General features: G+C 36.9%; 2 protein-coding genes across 2 annotated transcripts; both read left to right on the top strand.

The window, feature by feature from the left end:
• Positions 1-1,259: 1,259 nt before the first annotated feature.
• LOC145233135 (chordin-like) lies at positions 1,260-9,468 on the top strand. Its single transcript, XM_080097793.1, has 23 exons — positions 1,260-1,380; positions 1,601-1,773; positions 1,945-2,048; positions 2,520-2,658; positions 2,850-2,987; positions 3,153-3,252; positions 3,325-3,430; positions 3,505-3,652; positions 3,796-3,916; positions 3,990-4,089; positions 4,326-4,479; positions 4,548-4,654; positions 4,842-4,991; positions 5,105-5,225; positions 5,486-5,596; positions 5,960-6,081; positions 6,155-6,226; positions 6,644-6,743; positions 6,803-7,035; positions 7,321-7,459; positions 7,679-7,756; positions 8,168-8,371; positions 8,881-9,468. Exons 2-23 carry the CDS (start codon positions 1,653-1,655, stop codon positions 9,099-9,101), a joined length of 2,889 nt encoding a protein of 962 aa, XP_079953919.1. The 5' UTR covers positions 1,260-1,380; positions 1,601-1,652; the 3' UTR covers positions 9,102-9,468.
• A 1,817-nt stretch (positions 9,469-11,285) lies between these two features.
• On the top strand, positions 11,286-19,560 carry LOC145233137 (eukaryotic translation initiation factor 5A-like). The gene is made up of 4 exons (XM_080097796.1): positions 11,286-11,531; positions 14,135-14,239; positions 15,604-15,738; positions 18,557-19,560. Exons 1-4 carry the CDS (start codon positions 11,376-11,378, stop codon positions 18,617-18,619), a joined length of 459 nt encoding a protein of 152 aa, XP_079953922.1. The 5' UTR covers positions 11,286-11,375; the 3' UTR covers positions 18,620-19,560.
• Positions 19,561-19,583: the final 23 nt, after the last annotated feature.

Here is a 19,583-nt window from a genome sequence, read left to right on the forward strand (position 1 = left end):
TTGCTCAAAAACCTGTTGTGTTTACGTCACAGCTGGATGACGTGGTTGGCACTTATTGCGTCACTGGCACAGCGTGACATCACTGTTACATTTTAAATATTTGTTTAAAACTAAACCCGCTGCTATTGCAAACAAACTAATGTTAAATGTTTGACCACTTTTTAAGGCATGTGAAAGTATTTTGTCCTGGCAAACCAAACCGTACAACTTTAGTTTTAATCCTTCTGCCCCAAACTTTTGTGCAGGTTCGCGAGTTTAAACACAAATAATTTACGACTCAAATTCTGCTTGATATCGAAGGTAATAAATTTTACACGTCACATCTTATTATATGTTACTTTTTGTCACTTGTTTTTCGCAAAGTTTACAAAAAAGGACATAGCTTCAAACGTTTATGTAACTTAGTAAAACATCATATATATACGTCCCTTTAAATATTTAAACAACATGTCTGTTGAGTGGGTCGTAACAAAACTGTTTGTGTGGCCGAACAGTTTATCATCCCAGTGTCGAACCTCAAACTCTAATCCAGTTACCACTTTGCAGAGTTTGCACCTTAAACCGGAACAACCCATCCTCAGTGAACTTGCACAGTTAGTAAAGTGGTTTACACCTTTCGGGAAGTGGCACCTTATTTCAATGTGCGAATTTATTAATGCGAATTGTTGAGTTAATTTGTCATTTCGCTGTCGTTATTGCACAAAAAGTTTGGTTGAATATTTACAAATTAGCCAATTTCAGACTGGTTGTTAAGTTACGTTTTTTTAGTTTAAAGTCGAATGGTTTAAAATTGCCATAAAAATCTAAGCATTCAATTTGCCTTTTTTACTTGCAGAAGCTATAATAGATTGAAGATAATGATTTTTCGATACTTGCTTTTCCTTAAAACGGCTAGAAAGCTGACAAGCATTTTATTGTAGTTCTCAAAAATAGCTTTTTATGCATAAATTAACTTACCCATTCAACATACTTAAGTTGTATACAGCAGGAAGTATATTTAGCCTAATAGAAAGTAGAAAATATAACACGGTGCAGTTTTTAGCACCAGGAATTTGAGGAAACAAACAAAGTGTAAATAGTAAGTAGTTGATCTGTCTTCCATCTTGTCAATCGCACCTGTACCGTATTTGCTTCCCTCCCCAGCCCGCCACACACAGCGGGCCTCCCCCTCACCTGCAGCGAGCGCCAGACTGTGACGTCACAATGGAAAAGTAGAAGAAAAACGCACCATGGGAATATAAATAGCGGCCGATAAGCTGCGTAAAGCAATTCAAGTTTCAACTTAGTGACATCTGCAAATTTGCTTCGCTGTATTTCAGTTGAAGTAAAAACAAGATTATAGACAGTGAGTGAGTGATTTTTGTTGGCCACGTTTTAAAGGTAAGTGTTTTATTTCCTTAGCACTAAATAAGAATATAAATTGCAGTGAAAAACAGATTACGTTAAGTTGTTTTTTTCTTCTTTACATTAAAAAAAATGTTTTATGCGCATACTTATGGCACTAAACTAAATTTTTTTGAAATGCTTTTTAAATAGTTTTGACCAAAACAGCACAAACTATTTCGCTGGATCGAAGAATAAATTTGTTCTGTCTTTTCAGTTTCATTAGATCCGAGATTCGATTTCAAACTGTGGAATCTCTGATCGTCACAATGAACGTCGTTACAAAGCTGTCACTGATGACGTGTTATTTTCTGATTGGTCAAGTCGAGTGCTTTTTCCCATTACGTCCTGAAATGGGCCGAGGCGGACCAATCAGATCAGGGGTCAGAGGTGAGAAAAAATTGGAACCTTAGAAGAGATTTTACACTCGACATCACTTCTGTCGTAACTTCTCCTAGCTAAATCAAACATTGGGGCCAAATTTGGACTTTATTTTAGCCGTTTTAGGAGCTAAATTCTGGTTTCAACCATCAGTTCACAACATTTCTTAACTGCTTACAGGTTGCACTTTCGGATTGAAGTACCATGCGATTGGTTCATCCTGGCATCCAAACCTCGGTAACACATTTGGGATCATGTTCTGCGTCACGTGTCACTGTGTCAAGGTAAAATCCATTCCATATGTGCAACATAAACGTGATTAAGTTTGTGTGGAGTGCTATAGAATATAGAATAGATTTCTATGTTTCGTCTACTGACAGTTTGTTTTAGGTTAAAACAAATGAAACTTTTACAAACTGGTTTAAAATCGAAATTTAACACATAATAAACGTAGAGGCTATTTTAAGTCTTATCCATCTTATATGGATTTTCTTGCTGAAAACGAATTTATAAATCAATCAACTTTGTGCAACTGACCGCAAAGAGGTTGGAAACCCTATTCTTTCTATGCTATAAAACTGCATTGTTTTTGTTCTGTGCTGGTTTCATATGCTGAAAACGAATTCATAAATCAACTTAGTGCAACTGATCTTAAAAAAAACCTGGAAACCCTATTTTTTGTGTGAGTGTACTTAAAATTTGTAACATTAAGTTTTTTATAATTAAACTTTTACTGAAACAAATTAACGTAACAGGTAGAAGAACCCATGGCGTCACCGTTTCAAGTGGGAAGGTCAAAGGTGATGTGTCATGACGTCAGAAAGGATTGCGAACCAGTGACGTGTAAAAACGCAAAAGTCCCAAGAGGAGAATGTTGCAAAGTTTGTCCTGACGGTCAGTGGAAAATAAATATGTAAAAATTATTTTTATGTCTGTTTTCAACTTGGGTTGCTGAGCAATAAGAAAGTTATTTGGCGTAATGTTGCTATAATTTTAACTTTAATGCAGTTTTGCTTGATACTCATTGGAATTTAAAAAAATATTTAAAAAACTTGTATCTAAGCTTATTTTCTTTTCATAATTAGATGTAGATAAAGAGATCGAGAGAAGCATTTCATCCAAAGCGGTAGAAGGAGATCTTTCTGCTCGCGTTGTCTCGATTTTAGGCGACAAAGCGATTAACGACGAGGATTCGAAATCAAGCGGAGATTCGAAAACTAAACGTGAGAACATAAATTAAAGATTTGCATTTCATTTTACACATTATCTTGCAAAAAATCATCTTTTTTTGTTGCACTTGCAATAATTTGCAGTTTAATTTTGCTTTTGCTCCTGATAATAATAATGATATATTGTTAATGACGATTTTTTATTTCTTGCTTTACCAGATTTCGTGTCCTTGCTTACCAGCGCCTCTGGTGGTGCGTTGATGAGAGCAACTTTTACGCTTCACAGAGGAAATTTGCATTTCACTCTCCATCATCCATTGTAAGGATGCGAGCTTCGTTACATTCTTTTTGTTGCTGACCTGCTTATTATAAAAAACTTATCTGTTTCCAGCTCCGAGCGACCAAGCACGGTGGAGTTACTTAACCATGACGACACGATTTTGTACGATCACGTGAGCGGGGAATCACCTAAACCGCAACAGTCGATCGTGTGTGGGGTGCGTTAAAGTTTTCAAATGCTGTTGTTTTAGAAATCCAACTTTTTTAATCGTATTTATTTCTGCTTTTCCAGGTTTGGCGAAATCTCCCGAAAAACGTCTTGCACTCATTGGATCGACGCGCTTTGCAGTTAAAAGTAACTTTTGACACGCCCGGTAGTGATTCTGCAGAGAATGCAACCAGCACAGGGCGTATCATAAAACACAGAGCACTGAGCAAAGGTGAGTTAAAAAACGTTCCACCTAAATAAGCGTTTCACTGTGACGTGATCGTTATGACGTAACAAACGTAACTTTATGACGTAGGATCCTTTGTGATTAGTGGTTATACCCCTCCTTTAGGTTCATTTAATTTTGATTTTCAGAAACTTTTAGTTCCCTTCTTTCCACGAACTCGAATCCGCTAGATGGCAGCAGAGGTGCCCTTGTGATGATGACGTTGGGAAGACAAAGATTCACTCGACTTCATTTCGCTGTAGTTTTCAGGTAAAACGAGAGGCTGAGGGTTCGAATCTCGCGTGGGGCAAAATGTAAAAATTGTTGGCATTTGTTTTTTCAGGAAAAACTCGAGTCTATCCAATGAGAACAAGGTTGCACTGAAGCTGCTCAACGAAAATGGAATTGTGTTGCGAAAGACAGAGAAAACTTTGTCCATGGATGTAAGTTTTTGTCAGTTTTTAGACTTAAACTTCTTTTATGAAAGTTATGGCTAATGTTTCATTTGAAAAAGATCTTCTATTTAACGTCGTTCGTTTCTAGTCGAAAACATTGTAATCACAAAATAATTGGACTACAAATTTTCGTCGACAAATAGAAGTGTTCAGTATTTATCTCAAAGCTTTAATACAAAAACTGATCTTAAAAAACAACAACTAGTAACTGTTTACTTCAACAGGAAAACGAGTTCGGGGATGTTTGGCCGACCAATTCCGAAATTCTCCGAAGGTTAGGAGAAGGGACACTTCACTTGGAACTCACTGTCGGCGCCGATGGAAGCGACGGAAGCGATTCCTTCACCGGAAACGTCACCGCCAGAGTGACATGTGACCGTAAGTTGTGCTTCTATCGGTGACGTAGTTTCTTTACGCAGCGCGATTAACTGTTTGTGATGTCACAGTGCTTCAAGTTGTGTTGTCTGGCAACGGATGTGCGCAGAAGGCTAGCACGGGAGCGGCGGGATCAGCAATTGTTGTCGTCAACCCTGATAACACCGTTTCTTATAAGGTATGAACAAAAACCAAGTGAAAAAATGTAGAATATCTAAAACCATCTAAAAAGTTAGAATAACGAAGTTCGATGTTGGATAAAAACACTATTCGTAATTTTCACATAAAAACACACAAGAAAAAATTTTAATGCCCTTTTAACCATTTACGTTTTTCCACCTCACTAAACCCGTTTTATCCGTTAGATGTCGCTGGTGGGTTTGTCCAGCGCTGTGACGTCAGTATCATTTTTGGGGGATTACCGCAAAAAGCGAACGCGCGTTATCGCCGATGTGACGTCACAATACGAGAACGGAAAGGCCGAAGGAAGATTAGAAACACTGAACGGTAAAGAGGTACGTCACAATCGTTGTTGTGATGACGTTACAGCCGATGTTGTAATGACGTCACAAGCGAAGCTTTGATGATGTCACAACCACCGTTGATATTCGATTTTTTTCTATTTCAGCTTCACTTGCTGTTGAGCGAATTTGTTCGAGTGAGAATTGAAACCGAACAAAGCAACAGTGGAGAATTGGGCGGGAAAGTGACGTCATTCTTGTTCGGGGGGCATCTCGCCCGTTACAGAGGTTCGTGTGAAAAACAAACAATATGAAGCACAAAGGCATAAAAATAAAAAAGATGACGTTATGTGCTTGCAGTTCAAAGCATTCTTAACGCAAATGCGTTTTCAACCTAACTGAAACGCTTTTAAAATGTTGTTTTGGAAAATAAAGAATTTTTTAATGGTATTTATTTTTGCTTTTTCAATTTTGGTTCACGCAATGTTTTTTAACCTGATTTAAACGCTTACGCGTACTTGCCAATAACATAGAAATCGTACTTCCAGGTTTACCAACTCCACTAGCCGGTGCTCTCGTTCGCCCTCCAGTGTTCACAGGATCGGCCGGTCACGCTTGGCTGGAGCTGAACGATCAGTGTCATCTGTATTACGAAATTGGTGAGTGGAAAAAAGTTTTCCAGGCTTGTTTTAAGCGGGGAAGAAGTCATCCGTAACATTGAAACTAGTGACCAGTTTGCTTTGATTTATAAATGTCTTGGTTTGAGAAATGGAATTAATATAATTATTTTACGGTTATTGCTGTGTGAGAATTAATTTTACGTGCAAATGCGCAGGTTGGGAAGAACATTGCATTTGATTTTTTGCTAAGTAGCCAAGTTTACTAAAATATATGTAAACTTTATCAAAATTCATCACAGTACGCCAAGCCTATTAATGGCGTTATGCCGAATCAGCTGGTTTCCCATACATTCGCATGTGGCATGATTGTGTTTACACTGGTTGCTTCATTGTGTCATGTAGTTGTCGACGGTTTGAGCACTCACACCGATTCAAGCGTTGCTGCTCATCTCCACGGCCTGGCCGAGATTTCTGGAAGCGAGATTAACCACAAGCAGCTGCTGAAAGGATTTTATGGAAGCGAGGTTGGTGACGGTGGTCATGTGATGAAATGGTGTCATCTGATTGGTTGTAAAACTTCTGTATATTTTTTTGCAGGCCAGAGGAGTTTTGCAAGTTATGAATTCGGCTCTTTACGAACAACTCGATCGTGGAACCGCATTTATCCAGGTCGGTAGCGTATTTTTGCTGTACTTCAGTGGTTGTTTAACAGTTCGCTCTGTAAGGTGGCCAGCTGTGCCCTAAGATAACGGAAAAGTTGAGAAACGTTTGCATGAAATATATGTTTTTTTCATTTTATGACTTATTTTCCGTATTCATATGACTGGGACCCAAAAATATGGTTGTTCGCTCAAAAACTGCTCTATTTGTTTTTAATTACATACTACCACACTGATAATATACTTATGTCCTAAAATTTAAAGAACTGTGATCACTACGTAAATAGGCAAAATTTCTACGAAAAGATAAACGAAAAAATGTTTTCAACATAATTGTGCAATTGAAATTTTTAGGTAAAAGTAAAAAGTGCATCTATTGCTTTCCCCGTAAACCACGTGTTTTCAAAACATCGATTATTTCATTCAGATTGCCACGAAACGAAATCCTCAAGGAGAAATCCGAGGTCGAATTCATATTCCTAATCAGTGCTCTCAGGTCGGGGGAAACACCAAGGTGAATTCCCAAGGTAAGAATACAGAAAAATAAATCACAAAAAAATACGAAACTAAACACAAAACTTTACAGACGCAATTTTGCCCGAAAACAACCTGAAAGTTGCCTCCATTGCGCCGCCTACCGAGATCACGACACGCTTCGGTGACTTGCACGCAGTGGTGCATGACGGAGCTGCTCCCGAGCTCACCCAGCGGCGACTTGAAATGGATCCGATGTCATGTTACTCAGAAAGCCGCTGGAGGGCAGACGGGAGCCAGTGGTCGCCTAGTTACGACCAACGCTGCACGAAATGCGTCTGTGAGGTAAGAATTGGACGAAAACACAACATATCAAGAAATTGTTTTAATGTAGAAATTTAACGTTTGAGTCTTACTATATCAGTTGATAAAACCAATTGATTACTGTTTAATTAGTGGTTCGCTTGCACCAGTCGTTATAGAAACAGTATACAAACAGTTTGTAACGGAGCTGCGCAAATTGAAAGCAGACTAAAGATCGTGTTAAACGTTGTATATCGCAACATAGTATCTAGAAACAACACAATTTTGTTTTACAAACTTAATTTACCTTAACTGATTTCTCCACAGGGAGGCAGTGTGGTGTGCGATCCAATTTATTGTCCGCGCTTAACCTGCAGTAGACCGGTTGCTCTCGAAAACGAATGCTGCCCTGTGTGTAATGATGGCTTTGGAAGCATTCCCGCCAAAGAAGAAGGATTGCCCATTGGTAAGTTACCTGCCATCTGTATGACGTAACAGAGGCGGAGTGACGTCATAGACAAAATTGTTATTGTTATAATTGTAGGCCACACAAAGGAAAATATAAAAGGGGCCAAATTTTTTATTTTTAGTGAATAATAGTTCTGATATCTTTGCAGAAAGGATCATAGATTTTTAGCAAGCAGTATAAGTTTAGAAATATTTACAAATAATTTATTTCTTGCAGGATCTTTATTTCAAAGCACTCTGGACTTACACAGACAAAATATTGGAGGACTTCCACAAGTGAAAGAAGTTACTGAAGGTACATGCCACTAAACTGGTCAATTGAGTGATATTTTGTACCTTCCTGTTCAACTGTAAATTTTGTTGTTTAATTTGAGAATTTTGGAACTAAAAAGTAAATCCGTGCGTTTTATGAAAAATTTTACTCGTTGCAAACGAGAGGGTTTAACGAAAGTAGTTTCTATGCAACAAAAAGTAACTTTTAAACGGATATCATATTTTTATTTTATTTTTAAAATGTGGTAATAACCTGCGTTTTGGATTTTGTTAGTTTTTTTTGTAATTTCTGTTCGTTGGTTTTGTGGGAAATGCAGTTTATGTTTATCGGGTATTCGGTTCCGGTTTCAATAAAGCTAGATGTGTAGACCGGTTCACGGATTCGCTTTAGATCCGGTTCGATCTCTAATTTCAACCTTGTCGGTATTTTTAGGTTGTTATGATGAAAACGACGGTAAAATGCACAGCTACGGTTCATCTTGGACGCCATACTTCCCCATGTTCGGCCTCGTGGCTTGCCTCAACTGCACATGTCGGATGAGCGGAGAAATAACGTGCGGCAAGGTCACGTGTCCACCTGTCACGTGCAAAAACCCGAGGCGGGAAAGTCGGAACCAGTGTTGCAAAACGTGCCCAGGTAAAACGCGTTGAATAGTTTGAATTGAAACTAAATGGCAAATGCAAACTACCATTATAACATGCTGGGCATACACGCAAGTACACTGAAGACCACTGCAAGCATCATATGACGTGCACGCTGTGGTCACACACCAGTTTATACATAGCATAGATTTTCACGTTCTGTGCATACACACAAGCTCCCTGAGTGAACTGAGGACCATTGTAAACAACATTAGATGTGCACCAGTTTGTGCGCAGCAAAGATTTTCATGTGTTTTTATTTTCATCATCATGCACAAGCTTCCTGAGAGCACTGTGAGCAACATATTGATGCACAGCATAGATTTCGTATGGACTTAAAACGTGCGAGTAGTAATTACAAGCCTAAGAAGACATCTCAAATGGGACATAAATAGGTCATCGAATGTCCTTATGACGACATACGAGCTTTATTACGTCACAGTGTTACTTTACTTTTTTTAACCTATTTTTGAATTGTGATGTAACAAGAGTTTGTTGTTGCAGAAGAAACAACCGGTTTCAGCACCAGGTCACGTGACCCGCGTATGCAGGACGACAGTAGCGTGGGAATGTGCTCATTCGGGCGTGACCTGTACGCGCGTGGTGACAAGTGGAGTGTGACGGTCCCCACTATGATTAAACGGGATTGCGTAGAATGCGAATGCCTCTATTCGGCCACTGGAGGTCTCAAATACAAGTGTAAATGGAAGTGCGCGCGGAATTAAACTATAGAAACAGTATGAAGTATTTCTTATTCCGGAGCCACGAGGTGTTAAAATTACTTAAAGGCCCGAATTGTATGTGCTGAGTTTATTTTTATGTCGTGTGTTTAGTAAGGTTTGCGTTTTTACTACTGCCAAATGCCTATTTATGTTTTTGTATATCGTAGCCTATACTACAGTGCAATTGTGTTTTTAACAATAAACCACAAAAACAAATGATAACAAGCATGTTGTTCATTTTGTGTCCATTCATTTCCAAGAAGTTGAAACACTTTCTTCTTTTACGACCACTTCCCCAAGATTTTGTCTTGAACTTCACCCCCTCATTTTGCACTAACAGTAAAATTGTTTAATAAATTATTTCGTTCAACTGGTGTAATTCTAAACAAAATACTAGTTGTTGTTTCAAGAACTTGTACTTTTGCTGACGTTTCGCCCACCAGAACGGTAGGACTTCTTCAGAGCAATGAACGAATAATACAGCGGGCACAGAGACGACAATGTATGGAAACAGCGGGATACGATGCACAATAATTACATTAGGACAAAGGCTTTCCGTGAAGAGTTGCGTGTGCTACAAAATGGCAGAGCGTAACTAATGCACGATATTTGTATTTTGTATTTACTAGTATTTTGTTTAGAATTACACCAGTTGAACGAAATAATTTATTAAATATGCAACCTGGTGAACGAAACGCCTGTTCAGTAAAATTGTTGCCGCTTTACTTGCATGTTTAGGGCAAGAAATGTTGCTAAGTTCTGGAACACTAGAATGCCTGAGGTACCTCGTAAACTTTAGAAGTAGGTAATTAATACGAATTTCATGATTAAAAAAACCTCTCCGTTGTGAAGGGCTTGTCCGAAACGTAATGCAGGGAGGTTATGAAACACTAACAAAACTGTTTCTAAACTTGCTAGCTTTCTGCATGTAGTATTATAACTGCTTTTCAATGGGTAATTAACTAATAATAAAATAAACAATCGTAAAAGTTAGTCTAAGCAATGGTTTGCATATCGAAGATCTTAAATTGCTGAATAAATAGAAGAGCAACTTCTAGCATCATTAGCTCGTGGCGCTAATTTTAGTTTGAGAGCTGAGAAAACGTATTTTGTAGCGTTGCACAATCACGAAACAACATCGTGTGGCCTCAATTGTTTACCCTGCACAAATAAAATGTCCACATATTGTGCAATAAAATGTTTACTCGCCTTCAAGCCCTATCAAATATTTTTTCCCCGAAACTTTATGGTATTTAAAAGTTTTCTCAAAAATAACTTGCCATTTAAACCTACCGCGTCCGAAAAACAGTGTTTATTTTGGAATTAATTCGCATTAAGTCCTATTTTAAAGTCAACGGGTTTGTTTTAGTTGATATTTATCCTTTAAATGATCTAAGAGTTTATTTTTTATTATTTGATTTCTATGTTAACACGTCACACATTGATGATTGCCAAAACGGATGTGACGTAACGAACGCTCCTTTCTTTTCGGATCGGCGAAGCATGTGCGCTTAGAAAACGTGGTTACTTTTTAGTTGGCCACAATCATTTAAAACGTTTTTAATTGGTTATTTTGCTTATAAATCTCGAAATAAGTTCGGTATTGTTTGTGTGTGGCCACGTTTTTTGTTGAAATCTTGTTTTTTTGTGAGACCTGTAAACAAAAGGTGGTTTGCTAAGAGTGAAGACGTTTGAAATAAATTTACTAAACAAACAAAGTGTAAAGTAGATGTAAATTTACTCTTATTGTTCTTGTGATTCCAAATAAATAGTGATTTAATACGTACATAGTTGACACTTTAGGCAAGGTATATCTGACAAAAACATAAAATCTAAATAATAGAAGCAACTTGTCGAACACTACAGCACTTTCCCAATAAAAGGAGTTGTGAACTGATTTGTTCTCACGTTTTTAATTTACAACTACCTTTAAAGCAATTACATCTTAACTGCTGTTCATATTTCAGTCGATAATATTTCTGTTAGACTTCTGTTTTCAAACAAAACCCGCGAATGTCAGCATAAATGGCTACGGGCTTTGGGTGCTGGTAAAATTTAAACAACGTTCAAACTAAACCTTCATAAAAATTGGATGGTTTCTGAAATGTTTATGAGAAACATTATACTGTCCCTAGTAGAAAAATACCATGCCTAGCTATTTGCTTGTTATTTTTTAAAGATACTGAATAATAATTAAGTTTTTTTTAAACAGAATATTTATAAATTTGACTGGTTTATAAATTTGAATTTTTCGTCGAGAACTTTCAATTACCAAATATGGATGAATACACAAAGGCAGAATCTGGAGCATCGCAAAGTTTTCCCCAACAATGCTCAGCTCTTCGTAAAAATGGTCATGTACTGATCAAGGAACACCCGTGCAAAATTGTTGAAATGTCTACATCGAAGACTGGAAAGCACGGACATGCTAAGGTGCTTAATATGGCATTTTGTTAACATCCCATCAAGTTTGAAATTAAATTTTTGATATTTATTTTTAGATTTTGTATTCAAATAATCGATGACTTATAAACAGGGTTGCCATCGACTTGAAACCAAAAATAAGGACAACTAAAAAATTAAATTTTCATATGAAACGAAACAAACGTTTTTGAACAAATCTTTTCATTTTTACGAGCCATGACATATCACATGTCATATTTTTTTGCCCAGAAACAATCTGTTCTAGCAACCCCTTGTTCGTAGAAAATACTTCGTGCATCTCATAACAGCTCAGGTCTAGGTTTACTTTTACTTGTGACAGGAGTTTAACTAGTAATTATTAAAAATCAGACAAAACTAGAAGGGTGGCTTAGCACATTTTGTCATTCACATACACTAAAACCTATTTTAAAACATTCATATATTTCCTCTGCTTATTTTATATTGGGTCCCACATTATCCACCGTCTTTTATAACCTTAGTTGTTTATGCAGGCAAAAACTCATGGGTCCCCACACATGCAAAGTTGAAAATAATGCATTTCAAGAGATAACCATGAGTAAGTCGGGTGTTGTAAGGTAAAACACAGTGATCAGCACTGGGCGTAAATAATAATACTATCAAACCACAATAATTCAATCAATAGTACTACAAAATTTGAGCCCAATCCGCCAATGTTTAAAGGTTTGACCACTAGAGGTATTTTGAGCAACAACCGTTAATGCTTCTGACTACATAGGGCTGTTAACAACCCCCTAACTGTCATGCCGCAAAAACGTCCACCAAGCAGCTCAAAACACAAGTAACATACGACTGGTTGCCCTTGTAACACTGTTGGGCCACAGAAATCTTTCGTTTGTGGTGCCCAATAACATACAAATACGTTTTACACTTTGGGGGCTAGTGGGGTGAATGTTGGGGCTACAGGGTTGAACACAACAATCAACACCTATAAATGGCCTCTTCAAGCTATCCAAATTTCAGCCCATTCCGACACTGTTTAAAACCTCACCCATTTTATGGGGTTAACAGGGTAAATACTGGGGTTATCAACACAAACAAAGTGGGAAGCACATCTACATAACTATCTTTACCATATGTGTAAGTTTCATCCGAATCCATTAAACATTTAATGGCAAAACGAGTCGAACAAACTTTAGGGGGTAAAAAAACAGTTTAGGGGGCTAGCGGGGTAAGTACTGGGGTTATCAACACAAACAAAGTGGGATGCACATCTACATAACTGTATCTACCATCTGTGCAAATTTAACCCAAATCCATCAAACATTTGATGGAAAAACGAGTCGGACAAACTTTGGGTGAAAAAAAACATTTTAGGGGGCTAGCGGGATAAATAGTGGGGTTATCAACACAAAGTGGGATGCACATTTACATAACTATATCTACCATCTGTGTAAGTTTCATCTAAATCCATTAAACATTTGATGGCAAAATGAGTCGGACAAACTTTGGGAAGAAAAAAAAAGAAAGAAAAACAAACAAACAATTTGAGTAAAATCAATATGTGTCCCCTTCAGGGAAGGGGACCCATAATAAGGACTCAAGTCAAAAATAAGGACATTTCTTAGAAATAAGGACAATGGATTTTCTAAGACATAGCCCTACAAAATAAGGACAAATCTTAGAAATAAGGAAGGTATGGCAACCCTGCTTGTAAAGCTATTTGTTATACCAACCTATTTTTCACAAAGGTTTTTGGGAAAGCATTGACCGAAATTAATGATATTGCTGAAATGTTGGAATTAAAAAACTAAACAACTAAGCAATGTTATGAACGGTGCCTTCGAATACTACAGGTCCGCTTGGTGCGCTGAGTGTACTTGGTCCGCTAGGTATACTGCAGGTTACTCGTTTTAATGCAACAAAGTCTGTAAATAGTGCAGGTAACCTTTTTTGGAGCGAGTAAACTCGCAGTTAATGCGACATAATGCAATAATGCTGTAGGTACTGCATTTAAGGTTGGGTTAGGGATTAGGGTTTAGTTTTGGTTGTGTGTTGGCACTATCGTAACACTTTTTCAGCACTATTTGCTTGTTTAATGTTAACTGCAGTATTTACGATTCTTCGCATTAAAACAGGGCAGCTACTGTATTTTCGAGTCACACCGCACCTATTATGAGTTTAATCACACTAAAGCGAGTCACTTGCAGTATTTTTAAGTTACGTTGCACGAAAAAAGGTTACCAAGTGTACCTAGCGCACCTGTAGTATTCGAAGGCACCCTGTTATGAAGAGTAATATTTAAATTGAACCTTACCTCAAGAAATTAGTGAAGTGTTGGGAAATTGCCATTATTCTGTGCTTCCTTGAGGAAAGTCTGGCCCAACATATGTTTTGAAAAAAATATTCAGAATGACTGCTTATAACTTAACATTTTTAGATAAAGATTAAATCACGCTTAGTGTTGTTTTTGTCTCAAAAATGGTGTGAAAACCAGCTGTCAAGTGTGTAAAAAAACTTTTTCCAATCAATTGCAATGCTTACAAAACAAATGTGACTTGAAGTGAAAATTTGCACCAAGTATTGGCCTACCCTTTAATTGTTTCTGTACTAAAGGTTTATGTTTTGTGCAGGTTCATATGGTGGCTATTGATATATTTGATGGAAAGAAATATGAAGATATTTGTCCTTCAACTCACAACATGTCTGTGCCACATGTTAACAGAAAGGAATATCAGGTATATATATATTTGTCTATGCAGTATGCATTATAGTTAGTTAAGTTGTATTCTAGGCCAGTGGTTCCCAACCTTTCGAGGACCGTGGCCCCCTTAAAGTAACTTTTTGGCCTCGTGGCCCCCTTCAAGTTACCATGTAGGACCTGTGGCCCCCTTAAATGTAGGTAGCAATCTCGGGTTGGAATGCTGTATTAATTTTGGCCTTAACAGGTCTAATATGGTAAATGAGCGTGATAAACCTCACTATAATCAAATAGTATAGTTGATTAAATTCGGGAATAAAGTTAAAGTGAAAATGACTTTTAGTGGGTGTTTCTTGTGAATCTATACGCCCGGAACACAGCTCGTGCCCCCCCCTGGTCGGCCATGGGCCATGGGCCATGGGCCCTGGGCCCTGGTTGGGAACCACTGTTCTAGGCAGTTGAACTCACATTCCCAAGAATGTGACCAAATTCATGTTTAAACACTAAGAATCTGTTTTTACATTTAACCGTTATTACAGGTGAATTTTCACAAAGGTCAAACAGGGTTCCCGCGGGTATAGAGAACCTGGAAAGGTTATGGAATTTAAATTTGTATTTTTAAGGCCTGGAAAAGTTTTGAAAAAAGCCAACTTTTGCAAAAGTCCTTGAAAAAGTATGGATTAGGTACCTGTTTTACCCTGAAAATGCCAGATAGATATAGGAATTTCAAAGTACGTAACATTTGTATATTCGTTGCAAATATGGTAAATTGGCTACAAATACCAAAGCCTCTTTTCTAGTTTTACAATGAGAATTGATCGATTTTTTTTTCGAGTAAGGTTATGGAAATTTTTTTTCTTGAAAAGTTTTGGAAAAGTCATGGAATTTATAAACGAAAATAAACGCCGTTTATTGTCCAGTGGACTACGCAACAGCACAAGCATTTGGATGTTCTTAAATAGTGACCTAATTTTTAAATAAGATCTGATATCAAATATATAACATGACATATATGTTTGACACCAAATATTTTGTATTTCAACATGAAGCCAATATCTTAAAAGTCACACCTGTTCTTTTTAAAATAGAGACCAACCCATTGCTTATCATGGTATAAGTCAGTTAAATGCAATGCGTTTAAGATTGCTGAACAATAAATGACTCTGTTTGTCTTCATTGTCACCTTGTGGAATTTCAAAATAACTGTTGTGATGAAGTGAAAATATGTTTTACAGATATAACCAAATATTGCTCATCCAGCAGGTTTATTATAAACAATCGACTTTTCGACGTCCTATAACTGCTGGATGACCAATACTTGGTTATACAGTGTGCCTGGCAGCAATAGCCTATTTCATGTTTTACAAATGTCTGATCTTCGTTGAAATTTATCATCTTTAGCTCGTTGATTTGGACGAAGATGGCTATTTGTCTCTTATGGATGACAATGGTGAAGTACGCAACGATATCAAGATAGATGATGGTGACGTAAAAGACAGCATCGAAAAAGCCATTAAGGAGGAAGAAGATGCAAGGGTAAAGCGCATGGTTTGAATGTAAAAAGTAGAGGTGTACCGAATATTCGGTTTGCGGAAGTTTTATCCGCCCATGTTTACAAAGATTCGGTTTCAGTCGAATAATTTGTTGCGATTCGGCCAAAACTGATTCTTTTACAAACACAAATTTAAAGCTTTTTTTGCATCAAGTATATATAATTACACATATTGTTTTTGTCTGTATTTTTTTTTCTTTTTTTCCGTCTAACGCGGATTTGTTCCCACGTTTTGGTCAAGAAAAAATAGTTCAAACTTTTTCAAATTTACACACATTATAGATATTGGTCTAAAGATGGTCCATGTGAAATTTGACCCCGTTTAGTTCACCAACATCCCCCCAAAACGTGAAATTTTTAAAATGGCTATACTTGCTAAAGTACATTGCAGCGTATTTTAAAGTATTTTGTAACTTGAAGATGTATATATCCATTTTCACCCCTTTACCCTCAAATATTTGTTTGTTTGTTCACATGTTAATGAGGTCAGAAACACAAGACTTAACCTGCTGAAATTTTAAACAGCTGTGGATAGGGTGCTCCTTGTTGGCTGTTAAAAATTGCAAGTATGGTAAATTGGCTACATATACCAAAGCCTCTTTTAGTTTTACTATGGGAATTGCTCGATTTTTTTCGATTAAGGTTATGAAAATTCAGGTTTTTCTTGAAATGTTTTGGAAAAGTCATGGAATTTATAAATAAAAATTGTGCAGGAACCCTGAGTAGAGGTGTACCGAATATTTGGTTTGCCAAAGTTTCACACCGCCTGTTTTTTACAAAGATTCAGTTTCAGTCGGATAGTTTGTTGCGATTCGGCCAAAACTGATTCTTTTCAGACACAAGTTTGAAGCTTAAAACTTTTTTTTTGCATTAAGTATAATGATTTGTAATAAATTATTGTTTTTTATACTCTAGACACCAAATCAGTACTTCACTGGCAGGCTGGCAATCATGCCTGAGCAATGTTAAACCCCACAGAACTAATGCTTGAATATTCTGCACTGTTTGCCTGGTTAAAAGCTTATATTTTCATGTCAGATGCATAACATACGACTTCATGTGACAGCATAAATGATTCTTTAGATTCGGCCGAATGTATTCAGCAAAACTGCCGAATATTCGGTTTCTGTTGGGTTTTAGCTAAAATTATTTGGTTGTTGGTAAAACTTCTTTCTTATTAGTCCTGATCAAAGTGTGGGTGGATCATACATTACAAAAAACATTTATACTTCATACAAATCATACAAACATTTATACTTAATAGAAAGAATACTTTCATCAGCAAAATATATTGATATTTTCTGTTTTTCTAGTCTAATTATGGGTCCCCTTCCCTGAAGGGGACACATATTGTTTTTGTCCAGATTTTTTTTTTCTTTTTCTTTTTTTCCGTCTAACGCGGATTTGTTTCCACGTTTTGGTCAAGAAAGAATAGTTCAAAGTTTTTCAAATTTACACACATTACAGATATTGGTCTAAAGATGGTCTATGTGAATTTTGACCCCGTTTGATCCCTCGGTTCACCCACAGCCCCCAAAACGTGAAATTTTTAGCGCGGCTATTGTTCCCACGTTTTGGTCAAGAAAGATTGGTTCAAATTTTTTCAAATTTACACACATTACAGATATTGGTCTAAAGATGGTCCATGTGAATTTTGACCCCATGTGACCCAGAGGTTTACCCACAGGCCCCCGAAACATAAATGTGTCTAACGCTCGTTTGGTCAAGAAAGACACTGTAGGCAGAAGTACCAAGAGAGTAACTCACTGGTTTACGATAGCGGGAGGGCTCAGCTTGACGTCGGACAGACGTTTTACGAGACGTCGTTTCAGTGATTAGAAATCAGCTGTTTTGCACAGCAATGCTATGTCGTTTTATTAAGTTATCACTCACATTTTTAGTTTTGGCGAAGGTTTTACACCTATGACGTGATTTAAGCCTAATAACCGTGCTTCGGTTTTGTATATGTCAAGAAAAACTTTGTTAATAAAAGTTAAGATGAAAAAATTAATTTGACTTTTTTGCCAAATAAATGTTTTTTTAAATGCTCGCTGTCAGGTTGGCCGCAGCATGATCACGGGTTACTTAAGGTCAACTATTCGGTATTACAAACACAGCTCAGAACTTTCTTCATAACGTAGCGTTTTTTGACAATCAATTTAGGAGTAAATACTCAAGGCATGTATAAATTAGGCTTAACAGTATTGTTGAACACCAATGACGGCGTGCTATTGAAAACGGTGTCAAAAGGTCAAACAGTCGTTTGGCATGTGCACCCTGAGAGGTCACTACAGGTCAATGGTACTCGTTTTGCGAAACAAAGTTAAATAAAAAACTTGTTATGTATACACTTGTAGCAAATTGCTTTTTAATTTAAAGTGTCTGTAACACAACTGTTACAGCTTTCTAAAAAAAATTGTGTTCAAAACCCGACCTTGGAGGACTATATCTGGGTCAAAGCAAGAGATTAAATTAAAGTATTTGTTACCTTTTTTTAAATGTTTTTGTAATTACATGACAATAATAGTGCAAAAAGAATACGAACAATTTTTTTTATTGTTGGGTTAATGCTTTCTAAAAATCTGTCCTTAAGAATCTAAAAATCACCGCAACATTTGTTTACTGTAAATCCGCACAAACGCGCATGTGGGGACCCATTAGTTTTTGTTTACAAAAACAATCATATGTGTAGATCAAATGATGTGTATAGTAAATTGGTAAATATCGTATAGAATATATAAAATAGAAGTATATCAGAAAGCCACTCTTCTAGTTTTAAACCATTTTTGGTTTTAATTTCAGGTGACCATTCTTTCATCCATGGGTAAAGAAAAGGCGATTGCATGCAAGAATTCCACCAAATAAAAAACCAAGCAACATATGTAACACAACATCAAACAGGAAGTTTTTTTTAGAAAATAAGCTGTTATATTTCTGCATTTTCTGGTCTTTATTTGGTTTTGGAAGAAATTCTGTGAATTAAACACCCAAGCTGGTGTCAAAAAGTCAGCGCCAGCGATTTTATGACAAATTTGTTTGCAAGAAGTTCACTAGTTTATTTTAATGTAATGAAGTTTTGTGTTGTACCTCCCACCTTCTATCCACTATACTACTCTGTTTCCCCGCACGTGTCCCAGCTGAATTTAAACCTGTTATATATCTGTTTAAAGGTTGTGTTAATTTTTCCTCCATGAGCACAGTAAATGAAATCAGTCCAATTTGAAATAAGTTTGCCAACTATTGTTTTTTTCTTTCAATGCCACCAGCTCATAACAAGTTCATGGCACATGTGGTGTTTTTTTTCAACGTGGTTTTCTGTGATGTTTTGAACAAATCGAAAACAATCGAAACGTTTTTATAATTGTCAATGTTTCGGTAATGGCTTCTCTAAACAACTGTGTACATTTTGTAAAACATCTAATTACCATGCAGAACCGAAAGTACCAAGCATGCTTGTATTCGATAAACAGGGCTTTTTCGATTTAAAATTTTAGGAAACCATGTAAAACAACCCATGTTTGTTGCCTAAGTAAACCCGGCCCGCTGCTAGATGGCGCGTTTGAGCTCGTTTCAATACATTTGTGTTCCGTCAGCGCGTGTTTATTTAAATGTTTTGTGTTTTGTATGCGGTGCCGCCGTAGAACAGTAGCATGGGCGTATTTTAGGTGAAATGATGATGTCATCGCTAATGACGTCACAAACTTTTTTGTCACTAATCAATTTGAACCAAGACCAGGACCGAATGTTAAAACACCGATTCGACTTTGTATATGTGTTAATTGCAATAAAGAACCCTCCAAATCAAATTGTGTGTTTTGTAAGTTAGAAA

Source organism: Phallusia mammillata, chromosome 6 (assembly GCF_965637545.1).
Source record: "Phallusia mammillata chromosome 6, kaPhaMamm4.hap1.1, whole genome shotgun sequence".
Lineage (NCBI taxonomy): Eukaryota > Metazoa > Chordata > Ascidiacea > Phlebobranchia > Ascidiidae > Phallusia > Phallusia mammillata.